Here is a 12,853-nt window from a genome sequence, read left to right as displayed (position 1 = left end):
CTGGATCAGGTCCCCTGATTACCACGGAGCAGTCAGACACCATGCTAAATGGGGTTTGTGCAAGTGAAAGTTGCCTGGTGTCCTGGCATGCCACACAAATGCTCCAAAACTCAGGGGCACTCCTCTTTGAGGTGCTCGGTGCTATGTGACAAACAGATCCTTGAGCCACTCTCCAGGAAACCTCACCTACCCTCTGTAGCCCATTGGTAAAATCCCACCCCAGACCATCTGCTGCCCTTAGCCATATCCTGGAGTGCTGCTTCTGTGGGGAAGACTTTCTCCACCACCTGCAAACCCATCACTTCTTATGAGAGCCTGTTAGCAGCCTCAGTGCCAGTCATGATGGTGCTTTTAGGACATGGAGCAATAGCACTGACAGTGATGAAAACTGGCTTATGCTGGCTGCGAGATGTGTGGGCAGTCCTTGCAGTCTGCAGTCAGGGAGAAGAGGATGCTGTTTCATTGTTCCCAGTGCAGGAAGTGGGAGCAGGCATGTGTCAGTGCTAGGTGCCAGGTCCAGAAAATCTGTGTCCTCATTGCTCTGGGGAGAGGCAGTCTGCAGCTGCTGCTGAGCACAGCTTGGCTGCAGGTCAGGGGGAACCTATTGCAGTGCTGTCTGGATCTGCTGCACTTGTCCTTGATCTCCCAGTGCTCATCTGAATGCCACTGCCATACCCCTGCATCTCTTGTGGGGTCCAGAGCCACCTACTTGGTGCGTGGCCGGGGGGACTCTCCTCCTAATGCCCTCTACTCTCCTCTTTGCCGTTTGCTGCAGCAGATGACTCGAAGTCAGCAGATGGACGAACTCCTGGACGTGCTGATTGAGAGCGGAGGTACGCACTGCTTCTCTGACCCCTCCAGGTCTTCCCCTCTATCAGGTGTAGGTCTGCGGGTCCCTGAGCTCTTGGCATGCCTCCGGGAGCTGCCTGAGCTGGGTATGGCTTTCATTTGCTGCCCTACACCAGGAGCCCACACAGAGATTGACTCCAAAATTACATGGGGCCTGTGCTGGTGAAAAAGCCTGCCAGAGCCTGTGTCCACAGATGCCCGAGATCAGTGCAGGAGTCTGGGCTTGGGAACCTGCTCAGAAAGGATGGCAGTGTGTCACAGAGCCTCTGCTGCCCCTCCTCTCCCATTGCTTCCAGTGCCATCTCCCACACAGAGCAGGATGTGCCCTCCCCTGTGCAGATTGCTACCTGTGCCCTTTTTAATGCATGACCAACCCACGCCCATCCCCATGGGGACAACTGCCAGTGCTTGTGCCCTGGAAATGGGTTCAAAAACTGGGGGAGCTGAGATCAGGAAGAGGGAATGCGAGGTGCTTCCCACAGCGAGGATGGGTGGGTGATGCCAAAGGGATGGTGTTACAGGGTGTGGGTCCCTGCAGGCATGCCTAGCCCAAGAGCCTTGCTCGGGGGCCTCAGCAGTGCCTCCTGCTTAGCAGTGACAAGGGCTGCCAGAACACCTCAATTCCCTCTTGTTTGTTGAACAGAAATGCCAGCCAATGCCAAGGAAGATCGGTCCTGCCTCCAGAAAGTACCTCAGATAACAGTGTCTACAGGGAACTCCAGCACTCCGCTCCCAAAGTCGTCTGCTCCATTCGAACAGGTCTCCTCCACCCAGCTGCCATTCGAGCACTGTCCAGGTGGTGGTGATGCTCACCTTGAAGTCCTACTGAATGCCCACAGCCCGCTGGGGAGAGTTGGTGAAATCACCCTGCTGAAGATGGGAGGAGAGGAGTCTCACTTCGAGGGGATGATAGAGGGGTTCTCCAGCAAAGCCGCAGATGAACTGCTCACATCCCAGGAGATTTTACAGACTCCCCTCTCACCCATGGAAACGCAACTCTCCCCTTCCCCTGCTGATGGCTCCGGTTTACAAATGAGTTTCACCGAATCTCCATGGGAAACGATGGAGTGGCTGGACCTCACCCCCCCCAGCTCCGCCACTGGCTTCAGCTCACTCACTCCTGCAGGCCCCAGCATCTTCAACATTGATTTCCTGGATGTTACTGATCTCAATTTAAACACCAGCATGGACCTCCACCTGCAGCAGTGGTGAACAGGAGGGCAGTGGAGGCAGAATACTGTGAGCCCACAGCAGCCAGCATAGTGTTTCCATCATGCTGGAGAACACGTAGGGCTGACACGCCACATTCAGGGGAAACTGGAGCCATTTTCCCAGCGAATAAACTTGTTTGAATTTTCAGTTACTGCAAACTGACAGCACAACAGCTCTGGTACTTCGGTTTTCTTCCACTGGCACATTTTCACAAAGGATACCAAGTGCCTTTATCAACACTCCTTTAGATTGACAGCTGTCTATAACTTTGTTTTTGTTCTATTATCTTTCCCCCCCCAGTTTTAGCAGACACTCCCATGAGAACTGGAGCAGCTCACGACAAAACCACGTGGTAAGGCGAGCTCACCTGAGAAGCAACAGGGAAGCAAGCACACAGAGGTTGCTGTCATGCTCCCTCCTGCCATCCTGCAGGGCTCCCCTCAGCCTTGCCCAGGTCAGGAGGGCTGGGAGCAGGGAGACATGAGGGCTCTGCCCAGCCAGGGCAGTAAGCACACCCGTGTGTACAGCCAGACTCACCTTGTACCCTTCCTCCAACCCCCAAAGCCCCAGAGCTGTGCTGCCCCAGTCCCTGCACAACTGTATGAGCAAGCGAGAGATGGAGCCTACCATGTTCATGGTGGTGCCTTGGGATGTTCTCAGACTGTCTGGGGGGCCAAAAGAGAGCTGTCCCAGCTACAGTCTGAGCTGAGTCAGGCTGCAGACTGAGACCTTGGAGCAAGGTGTGGATGCTAGAGGCAGCCATTCAGGCCACAAGTGCAGGTGTTGAAGGGATGTGGCATTCTAGTGGAGCTGGCGTGGCTCAGCTCGTGTGGTACAGATAAAGAGATGTGTAATGTGTTGTGGTCCAAGGTAGGAGCAGGTCATATGGACAATACAGCACAGCTTTGGAGGGGCTGTCCCTGTAGAGCCACAGTGTGGGGTGGCTTTTCACCACCCAGCAGGGCCATCAGGAACAGCCCCCCTCCTGCACATGGGGCAGGGCTGAGCAGGCCCTCATGGGGCTGTGATTTTGTGTGAGCATCTACTTTTGCTGTCTCTGCTCTCTGCCATCAGAAGGCTTCCTTCTTCCCTTCCTCCTTGATCCTCAGCAGCAATTTTCTTCTCTCCTGAGTTTACTCCGGCATCACCCAGCTCAGAGCAAGGCTGTCTGGAGAACAGCTGTGAATCACTGAGCCTAGAGGAGCTCGTTCTTCTGAAGCCAGCGGAGATGGATGCTCTCCTGCAGTGATGCCTCCAGTTTGAAGTCACCAGCATTTCTCCTGTGAGTCTCTGTGCAATATCCTTCCTCAGGCTCCAGCGAGAAGGAGCCTTCGCTTCACTTCTTGGCTGCCACCAAAGAACTTGCTGCAGACTCTTTGACGGGCACGTCGGCTTTGCAATTCTGGTTTTGCCAAAGTAAATATTGTTGCTGACAAAGATTGTTAAACTATTTACAGACTGAGTGTATTTAATATTTGTGTTACTGGAAGGACAGCGCATCGGTGACGCGGCGCTGTGGAGGTGCACCATGGGCACACCAAGCAGCCCCGCAGCCCCACTGCGTCCCCGGCTCGTGGCGATGTTGCATGCTGTATAAAGAACACGGCGGTAGCTTTTGAGTCACTATTTAAAGCATCACTTTTCTATTGTACAAATGGTCACAGTGCACTGCTAGGATAGACGATCACAGGTTGCGTTTTTTTTTCAAATTCCTTTTTCTAAAGGAGGAATTTTTAGAAGCCGTTCCATGGAGAATATTAATAGCACTTGAATCAGAGTAGTGTTAGCTGCTACACTGCGCCGTTGTACAGGGCTTTCCAAGTAACTTTCTCCTCTCAACAAATGTATTTCCTTATTTAAAGGGATGCTGTCAGCTTCAAACTTGTAAACAAGCACATTTCCTTACTATGTTACCAGCAACACCTTCGTTATTAAAAACCCCTTTGCCTTGCCGCTCCGCCTGCTCGCAGTCTGACGCTTGATTCTGCCCACCTGGGGCAGGACAGCTATCAGCCCCCCAGTCCCCCCCCTCCTTACAGATGTTTGCCTTTGAAGGAGATGGGTATCCATCCTCTCAGGACAAACTGACGGCTGCAGTATAGGACGGCTCGGGTCAGAGGGGCCCTTAAAGGTCAAATAGTTCCAATCCCTGCTGTAGGCAGTGTTGTCACCCACCAGACCATGCTGCCCAGAAAGGAAAATCTATACTTGAAGATTCATATGCAACTCCTGCAGCCCTTCCCCTGTGTCTGTGGGGATCTCCTGGGTCTCTCTGTCTCAAATCCTCCCGACACAGGCACAGATCTGTGCTCCCGGAGGGGATCCTTCTCCCCACACCCACTCATGACCATGTCCAGCTTCACCACACCGCTCCCTCAATTCAGAGTTTTCCCAGGACACTTCTGCCTGCTTGCAGGGGAGGTTTCCTGCCTGTCCCAAAATGTGGGATGATCCAGAGACACTGATCCAGAAAGGTGAAAACCAGAGAAGATGTAGGTGACGTACCAGCTAGTTCCTAAGTGTGGCTTTTAATCTCATTAACCATACACTGCATTAAAAACCCCATTGTGATAAACCCCCTAGGCTGAGCCGAGCTCTGCAGCCCTGTGCCATGCCATGGTGCTCTGCATCTGGCAGCGCTCCTACCCGCTGCTCCGAGCCCTCGTGCAGGGCAGTGCTGGGCTGCTCTGTGCCCGCTGCTCCACTGCTCCAGAGCCAGCACCCCTGGATGTGCCCGTCTGGTTTTCCCACACAGCCCTTCCCAAGGGATTTAAGGTCCAGGGATTTTGCTTCCTGCTGCAGCAGAGCAGCAGATCCCATGATGTCCCATTCTGGGTTTTATATACGCCCTCTTTGTTTAAGGCTTTAAGTAAGGTTTTACCCTACCCCAGTGACATTTCTTTGTGAGCAGTGACCACCACCTCCGAGCTGCCTGCAGCCCTGGGCTCCCTGATCCCCCTGTGCAGTCGTCTCAGGTCCCACCGCACCCCACGCCCTGCTTCTGCTATGCGGTGTTTCACCGCGGGCAGGGCTGGCTCTTCCTACACAGAGTAACTACTCATAATTACTAGTTATTAGTTACAAAATATATACATAGCTGCGTGTTACATCACACAGTTCTAAGAAAGCTAGAACAAAGCAAGTAATGGTTATGGCCTTGTTAGGTAATTGCTGTTAGAGCTGAACATGCCAAAGCAAAGCTCCCAGCTGGCCACAAGGAGCCCAGGTGCACTACAGCAGCAGAGGGCCTCATCAGAAGCTGCTCAGCACTTCCTGAGTTGTTCAGCAGTAAGAAAGAGCAATCCAGGGACATGTGAACTTCTCCCACTCCGTTGGATGAGCTCTTCCAAGCAATTCCCCTTCCTAGTGCCAAGCTGAGCCAGTGCAAGGAAATGGTTCTAGCACCACTCACTGGAAATGCACTGCTGAGCATGCATTCTTGCAGGAACCAGGAACTGGCTGCACTTCAGGATGGTTTCCACCAACATCTCGGAACTAGGATCAATTGCAAATGTCTTCAGGAAATCACTGTGATGTGGAGTCCCCAGAACCTGGAGGGAAGGAGGGAAGGAAGAAAGGGAGGAAGGAAGGAAGGGAGGAAGGAAGGAAGCAGAAGGGAAAGAAAGGTAGAGGGATGACACGGGATCCTGGTGCAGGGAGTTAGGAGATTGGTCTGACATATACAGAAGGCTGAGGTACAGCAGCCTATAATGCAACCATCACAGTTTTCTCCATGTTTTGGTATTGTTACTCTTAAAGCATCATCAATTGGTTGAGGTGTGTTTGCTGGCACAAGCAGCATTCTGGGTCATGCTTTTGCAGATCCCGGAGTTCTCAGCATGCCTCCTGGGTCAGCAGGTCTAGGAGTGCTCATGAACAGCTCTGCAAATACGTGATGGCCCTCATAAACACCCTCTCAAGACAAACCATTTATAGTCAGAACATTGCAGAACTGCTTGGTGTGCTGCACATAGGTTTTCAATCCATCTTGAGTCTGATGTCTTCCTTGGAAGGTCAGGCAGGACATCCTCCTCTTCTCACAATATCCAGCCAAACACAAACTGGGATGCTGCTGTATCATTTGGCTCCATCAAGGTGCATTCCCATCTGGCCAAGAGAGCAACTGCCTCCATGGATGGCCGTGGCAGCAACCTTTCCTTCCAAAAAGCAGAGAAAGAATTGAGGGATTTGGTGGGATGTCTGGGAGACAGCCCACGGTCCCATCCAACAGCCAGCTCTGTATTTTACTCCCAGTACAACAGTGGCACAGTGACCACCAGAAAATGGAGCTGATGCTTCAGCTTCTGTCTGCACAGCCTTAAGCAAAATGGCAAAAGTCAGGAGCTGCTTTCTGTTCCATCTTTCCCAGGGCCCTTCACACATTCAAAGCAATGACCACGCTTGGGGTCCGTGTCTAGATTCATAGTGAAAATTGAGCTTTTTTGCAAAGTGGTGCCTGTGAGGGGAACCCAGGCCTCTTACCAAGCAGTCAGAGGAGACAAAGCAGGAAGGAAGGCTGGCAAAGCAAAGATGAGTGGATATGTATACGGCACAACCCACAAATGCTGCAGATGAAGTAGTCAGGGTGCCCATGCCCATCCATACTGCTTATGTCCATGCACAGTGGAACTCATCAAAACCTTAGAGTCTTGGAGTCCCATAAACACATCATAAACACATCATAGATGTCCCATACATAAAAGAAGCCTGCGAGGCTGTGAGCATCACTGCCCTCTCCCCAGGCTGTGGCTGCAGCCACCAGCCCTCCTCACAGGGACAAGATGTCCTGAGCCACCTCTGCCCCTCCGCCTCCCCCAGAGGAAGGGCTGGAAGTCAGGGATTTCTCTGGCTCGTAACACATCTCCCCACTTAAGTCTGACCTGACACAATGAAAATAACGAGGGCACAGTCGCATCCTATTTTTATTACAACTGACCTGCAGGCAAAAGGATAGAACTATTACATAAACACTCTGATCCATGTATAATATCTTAAATAGAGAAGGAAGTCCAACCAGGATACCGGATAAAATACTCTGAAGCTCTCTGAAGCAGTTATGTTCCTGAGCTCCATTTTACAGACAATAAGGCAACATCCCTGCACATCGGCTTTGTGATCATTTTTATACATCTTTTTTCCTATGGTACAAGAAGAAAAAAAGTAAGCAGAGTACACAATGTACAGTTCTTACACTATTTCCACGGCTTCTGAACACTATACACTTATTTTTTTATAAAGATACATTGCAATAAATGGTGCACCCTTAATAGCTGAAATCGATGCATATTAAACGCGTTCTGCACAGCGGTGCCACCGCACAGCCCACGCCTGGCTCCGACTCATTACTGCTGCAGCCACACTACGGACCTGCTCTGATTTAACCAGAGCACCGCTCACTGCAGGAAATTCTGTTTTTTTTTTTTCCCTTGCGGAGCTCAGCGCTGCCCCATTGGCGCTGCAGGAGCGCTGCCCGGGTTCTGGGGACACAGCCTCAGCCGAGCGCAGCTGGGGACGCAGCGCAGTGCGCCCTCTGCCGGGCCTCACAGGCGTGGCCTGGGCTCCGCGCTTCCCCAGCCGAGGAGCAGGGGCAGGGACGCGCTGTGCTCCCGCTGCGTCCCGGTGGCACCGAAGTGCGAAGCCCCATCCGGGCAAATCTCCTGCTGCTGTGTGCGCACTGCTCTGCATATCCATCCCTCTGCCAAAGCTTCACGTGGGCTGCTCGCATTTTGGCAAAGTCGTATGGAGCGCTGAAAAGTGGACAATTCAAACTGGAAATCACATAGCCTCCATTTGATCCCCAGCATGCTACCCAATGTCTGAGAATTGCAGTAGTTTGGAGGGGGAAAAAAAGTGCTCAGAAAAAAAAATAATCTCTGAAAAAGATGCCAAATTTAGAAGATAAAATGACAGCTGATCTACTTCATCCAGTTCCAATGCCTGCCATGGGCTGGCTGCCCATCAGCTCAGGCTGCACGGGGCCCACCTGTGGCCTTGGGCACCTCCACGGACAGGGCACCCACAGCTCTGGGCAGTCCAACACCTCGCCTGGTCTTGCTGGGTCAATTGAAAACCCAGAAGGGGTTTGACATTCCCTCACCTCTGCTACCTTGTAAGGTTCTCAGCAAGGTTCGCTTTAAAGTACAACAACGTGAGCTTCCCAGGGTAACAAGAGGCTACATACACCCAAAAGGCGAACGAGGCTTCCAACCAAGCAGAGCATCACATTTGCAGCAGCACAACGGGCACAGACTCAGCATGGCAGGACAGCCATCCTGCACAGTGCTGAGAAGGAACTGCTGAGGTCTGGCCGTGCTAGGGACACGCAGGGCTGGGAAGTGGCAGTGCTGCTGGCTGGGCTGTGGGCAAGGAAACGGAGCTAGCAGCAGAGCTGGGAACAGTGAAGAGCATGAGAAGCACTGACTATGATTTGCAGACGTTCATTTCTGGCTCATTAAAACAGCCACAGACTTTGTGAACAGCACTTGTCGAAGTCAAAGCAAAGCCAGCTGGTGGTGAGCGCTGTGCAGCTATAAATCAGGTCACAAAGCGGGTTAAATTCAATCGAGTAGTTTAATAATTCTTCAGATCAAAGGTCTTATCTTACCAGGTAACAATTTACAGGACGCCTAGTTAAGAGTGAAGAGTGGCTGGCTTGGTAAAAGGAGAAAGAATACATTATGTCCCATCTCTGAATAGTTTAATGTTAGCCTCTTTCAACGCGACATATTTTTGGTAAAGACATATTCACTATATTTAACATGATCTCTCTTTTAACAGGAAGTTCAGCTGAGCACACTGTCCCCAGAAAGTACACTGCGACTGTAAAGCAACAGAATTTCATAGCGGTAAATCTATTGCACTTTGTGAAGAATTAAATTCTCCTTTGCCTTTCTAGCTCCAGAAGACAAAGCATCTCGTTGGTTAAGCAAGTTCTTCTCCCTCCAGGCAAAGTCTTTTAATGTTCAGACAGACAACGCCTAACTTTTGTTTGTTTGCTTTTTATTATTACTTGAAACAACAATTGGAAGAATTTGAGAGAAAAATCTTTCCAGTAGCTGCTGAGGAGTCTCCAAGTTTTGAGTCTAGAAATGAATTTTAGGTGCTATCCAATCACGGTCAACAAATAAATGTACTTATTTCCACATTTCATGAATATGTCCACAAAAGAGCAGATGAGGTCTCTCTTTGACCAACACTAACACTGTGTGATCAGGTATTACAGGGATGCACTTTATATGTGACAACAGTATACAGACAGGATGGAAATAACACCAATATTATTGCACATGGTGTCTGGGCGAGCATTAAAAACACTGCAATATGTGATGAAAATTCTTTACAGCTTGTTTTCTCTCAGCCCTTTTTCTAGAGTTTGACGTAGCAGCAATATCAATCGACATACATTGGAGAGCTGGGAGTTGCTGGCATTTGATCCAGGATTTTACAAACATAGCATGCAACATCCACTGTGCGTTCCTCATACATCAGAATGAAGGGATGTTTCTGGAATCAGATAGAGAAACAAGCAGGTTACTAAACTCGCCTTTCAGGCTGGATACCCCAGATACAAGCACAGCATATAGACTTGCCTGGTGCAAGGCCCCAGTGCCTGGCAATGAGTGCAGGACACCAGGACATGGCCTGGTCCGTGGCTTTTTGCATGTGAGGTATCCTTATCTTAAACATGCAGTAAAGAGGTGGGATGAGACTCCACGGGAGACACACTGAAATACTTTCATTAAAGACTTCATCATCAGCCATTTCAGCAATGAAGAGACAATAACAACAGGGAGACATGACTGGGAGGCCGATCGAGAGGTGAGGATCCCAAAACAGTTCTGAACTCTGATCCTCGGGTTTGCCCAGCAGGCCGTACTGGCTGGCTCTAATTGACAGCAGCTGGGAAATAATGACATGGTGACTCTGTGGGCCAGGACACCAGGCAAACTCCCTTCCTACTGACACTATCAGGCACTCAGGACAGGTTTCCCCCATTCTCTGGAGGCGTGGCTTCCCAATGCACAGAGTTCCATAAAAATACATGGCTGCCAAGTGTGATTTATCCAAACCCAAAGCCCAGCCAACCTCCTTCCTTCGCGGTGTGGTTCATACATTGGAGGCAGTGATGTGTGACAGCGTCTGCCAGCAATCTGACAGGGCTTCTGAGTGCCCCTGCCAGGATCTCAAGCCAAGGCAGAGGTTGCAGGGCACACCCTACATGTCTTACCCAATCCTGCACAATTCAGAGACCACATGGGTCAGCTATGTCTGGTTAGAAAACCTACTCCAATATGGCACCTCCAACTTCGCCTAGCTCCTAGATCTGGATATTTACTGACAGACACCAACAATCTTGGACATCATATGAACCACACAAGCCTGACAGGCTGGCAGGGAGGCGGTGCTGTCCTTCAGGCTGCAGAGCTGAATGCACTACTTCCATCAGCTGAGAATACACAGATATGTGACCCGGCCCTGCCCTGTGCTGTGCACAGCCACAGCAGCTGGGCTCAGCAAGCATACTCTGCACTCACCAGAAGCTCTTTGTACTTTGGCCTTTTGGACTCGTCCTTTGTAAGGCTAAAGAAAGCAGAAAGAGAATTAGGAAAAGGTAGGGCTGAGAAAATGGTTACAGACATTAAACATACATTTTTACAGCACAAGATACTGAATCTACTGCTGTTGTGGAGGAACTCAGAGCATCCCAGATCATTCAAGTCCAGGAACGTGGTTTCCTCCAAAAGTCACCCTTTCCAAGTTGCAAGTCATCACCAGACTCCCTCCCCACACGGGTGCAGGTGCCAGCATGAGCACAGACCCTACAATGATCAACAAACCCCACTAAGGATGGGCCTAAGAGAGCTGCAAGCTAAACCACATCGTCCCCCCCAGGGCAGTGGGCAGCCAGAGTTCTGACAACACTCTCAATCATGGGGTCTGATTTTGGGTGGTCCTGCAGGAACAAGGAGCTGGACTCAGTGATCCTAACGGCTCCTTCCAACCCGGCACACTCAGGGATTCCACCATTCTACACTGCAGCCTTGCCATGTAGCTGCCATCTCCCCAGCACAGGCACAGCTCGCTGGCTCCTGGCCTGCAGCACAGGGCACAGCCGGGCTGTGGTGGGACAGCAGGAGGCAGCAGAGGCCACCGAAGGCTCCACAGCACTGGGCACACAGACACTGCCCGACCAGCGCTCCCCGTTGCTCCCTCAACTTTCTAACATTAGCAAAAATAACCTTTTCTTGCACATCTATCACCACCAGCAGACACCAACACTGCATGATTCTTCTGTCATTTTTCCTGATTCTTCACAAAAATAGAAGATTAGTAAATGCACATTTGTGGGGTGATGCCCCGGGGATCAGTGCCATCACTCACCCACCAGCACAGCCTTTAGGACTAGTAGTGTTTTACTAACATCAGTCTGTGCTTAACTGAAAGTTACTAAGAAAAATGTTTGTTACAGCGCTGCTACAAGGACACCATAAATATTTCAGACAGAACTCTGCCTATTCACAAAATTAGATTAAACAAAAAACAGACTGAAAACCATGCTCTGTGCACTGCAACTGTCCCAGAGCAGCAGGCCCTGGGAGCTTTGAATGGATGTGAAGTACAAACGGACCAATGAGGCACTTCTCCAAACACTGCTGTTCAGCACAGATGCCATGCAGGTTCCTCTCTTGGGTCATCTGGAGCCAAATCCAACAGCACAAACAGGCAGGAGAGCAAGCTCTTGGTTTCAGCCAGCTGAGCAGAACCGTGTCCGACCAGGCAGGAAGGCTCCTGGCTTGGCTGTGCAAAAGGCAGGACCAGAACAGATCCTCAGCTCAACCAAAAGACAATACTACTAGGTGTCTCAGGCTTCTTCCTGGAGAAGGCAAGGTAGTAGCAGATCTGTTCCAAGGCTGTATAATAACTAATGGACAGGCTGCACAAGCCAAGCAAATCTCCCGCCATGGGTCTTGTGACTCTCAGAGGTTTTCTCCTTATTTCTTCCCTGAAGAGCAGCTCCCAAAAGCCCATCCTTCAGATCCCACTCAGACGAAAGACTCAAAAACCTCCCATCACCTTCCAAAGAAGAGAAATGTGAAAAGTCCTCAACCTCCTGCTGGTGCAGGAGCATGGAACTAAGTGTTGGCACATGACTTGAAAAATACTTTGCAATGAAAAAAAAACCCAACTCCAAGTGCTTACCACAAGTTGACGAAGTTGATGAAACTTGGGGAGAATTCCCTTTCCTCTGAGTTACTCAGCTGTGGTGGGTCTCCTTTTACTACTTGCGTCAACTGGTCAAACACACTGTTCCACTTGGGGTACGGGAATCGCCCTGTGGCCAGCTCATACTGCAAGAAGACAGTAACAGCAGGAGACAGGTTACACAATGCCAAGTTCTTTTGGGGTAACAAAATCTCTACAAGGAGCCTGAAGGTCCCCAAGGAAAATTAAGATGAGATTCTCCCTCTCATCTCCTACGGGCAGTTCAGCTGAGAGAAAGACAAGGAGTTCTGCTACCTACATCATGACTGTGTCCTAACTTACCCAGCTAATATTTAACCCAGCTGTGCTGAACTTTCATGTGGTAGATGTCTCTCCTCTACTGGCTATAAAATGAACCAATGGTCTTTTGAAGATACTTCAGAAGTGCGAAAATAAAATCCTCCATCCCTTCCCAGACATCATAATAACCACTACGGAAAAGGGATCCCGAGAAAACAAGCATTTTAAAATGCCTGCAAGGGAGGGCAGCCCATTGATAGAAGTTACTGACTCACTGCTTCTACTTCAC

General features: G+C 50.4%; 2 protein-coding genes across 16 annotated transcripts in view; one reads left to right on the top strand and one right to left on the bottom strand.

The window, feature by feature from the left end:
- MYOCD (myocardin) overlaps nt 1-4,014 on the top strand; it is a 99,684-nt gene extending 95,670 nt beyond the window's left edge. For 11 of the 12 annotated variants that reach the window (XM_010721195.2, XM_031556284.1, XM_010721189.2 and 8 more), the window contains 2 exons: nt 776-833; nt 1,493-4,014. In XM_010721195.2, coding sequence (XP_010719497.1) covers nt 776-833; nt 1,493-2,061 — 627 coding nt within the window. In that variant the 3' untranslated portion in view covers nt 2,062-4,014. The remainder of the gene's footprint in view (nt 1-775; nt 834-1,492) is intronic. The other variant, XM_010721190.2, reaches the window with a different exon arrangement.
- A 2,951-nt stretch (nt 4,015-6,965) lies between these two features.
- MAP2K4 (mitogen-activated protein kinase kinase 4) overlaps nt 6,966-12,853 on the bottom strand; it is a 67,068-nt gene continuing 61,180 nt past the window's right edge. For 2 of the 4 annotated variants that reach the window (XM_019621583.2, XM_010721188.3), the window contains 3 exons: nt 12,262-12,410; nt 10,596-10,641; nt 6,966-9,564 (listed from right to left, as the gene is read on the bottom strand). In XM_019621583.2, the coding sequence (XP_019477128.1) occupies nt 9,451-9,564; nt 10,596-10,641; nt 12,262-12,410 (309 nt within the window). In that variant the 3' untranslated portion in view covers nt 6,966-9,450. The other 2 variants (XM_019621582.2, XM_010721185.3) reach the window with 2 other exon arrangements.

Source organism: Meleagris gallopavo, chromosome 20 (assembly GCF_000146605.3).
Source record: "Meleagris gallopavo isolate NT-WF06-2002-E0010 breed Aviagen turkey brand Nicholas breeding stock chromosome 20, Turkey_5.1, whole genome shotgun sequence".
In the NCBI taxonomy this organism is placed as follows: domain Eukaryota; kingdom Metazoa; phylum Chordata; class Aves; order Galliformes; family Phasianidae; genus Meleagris; species Meleagris gallopavo.
Note: the sequence above shows the minus strand (reverse complement) of the source record. Positions and strands in the feature narration are given on the sequence as shown.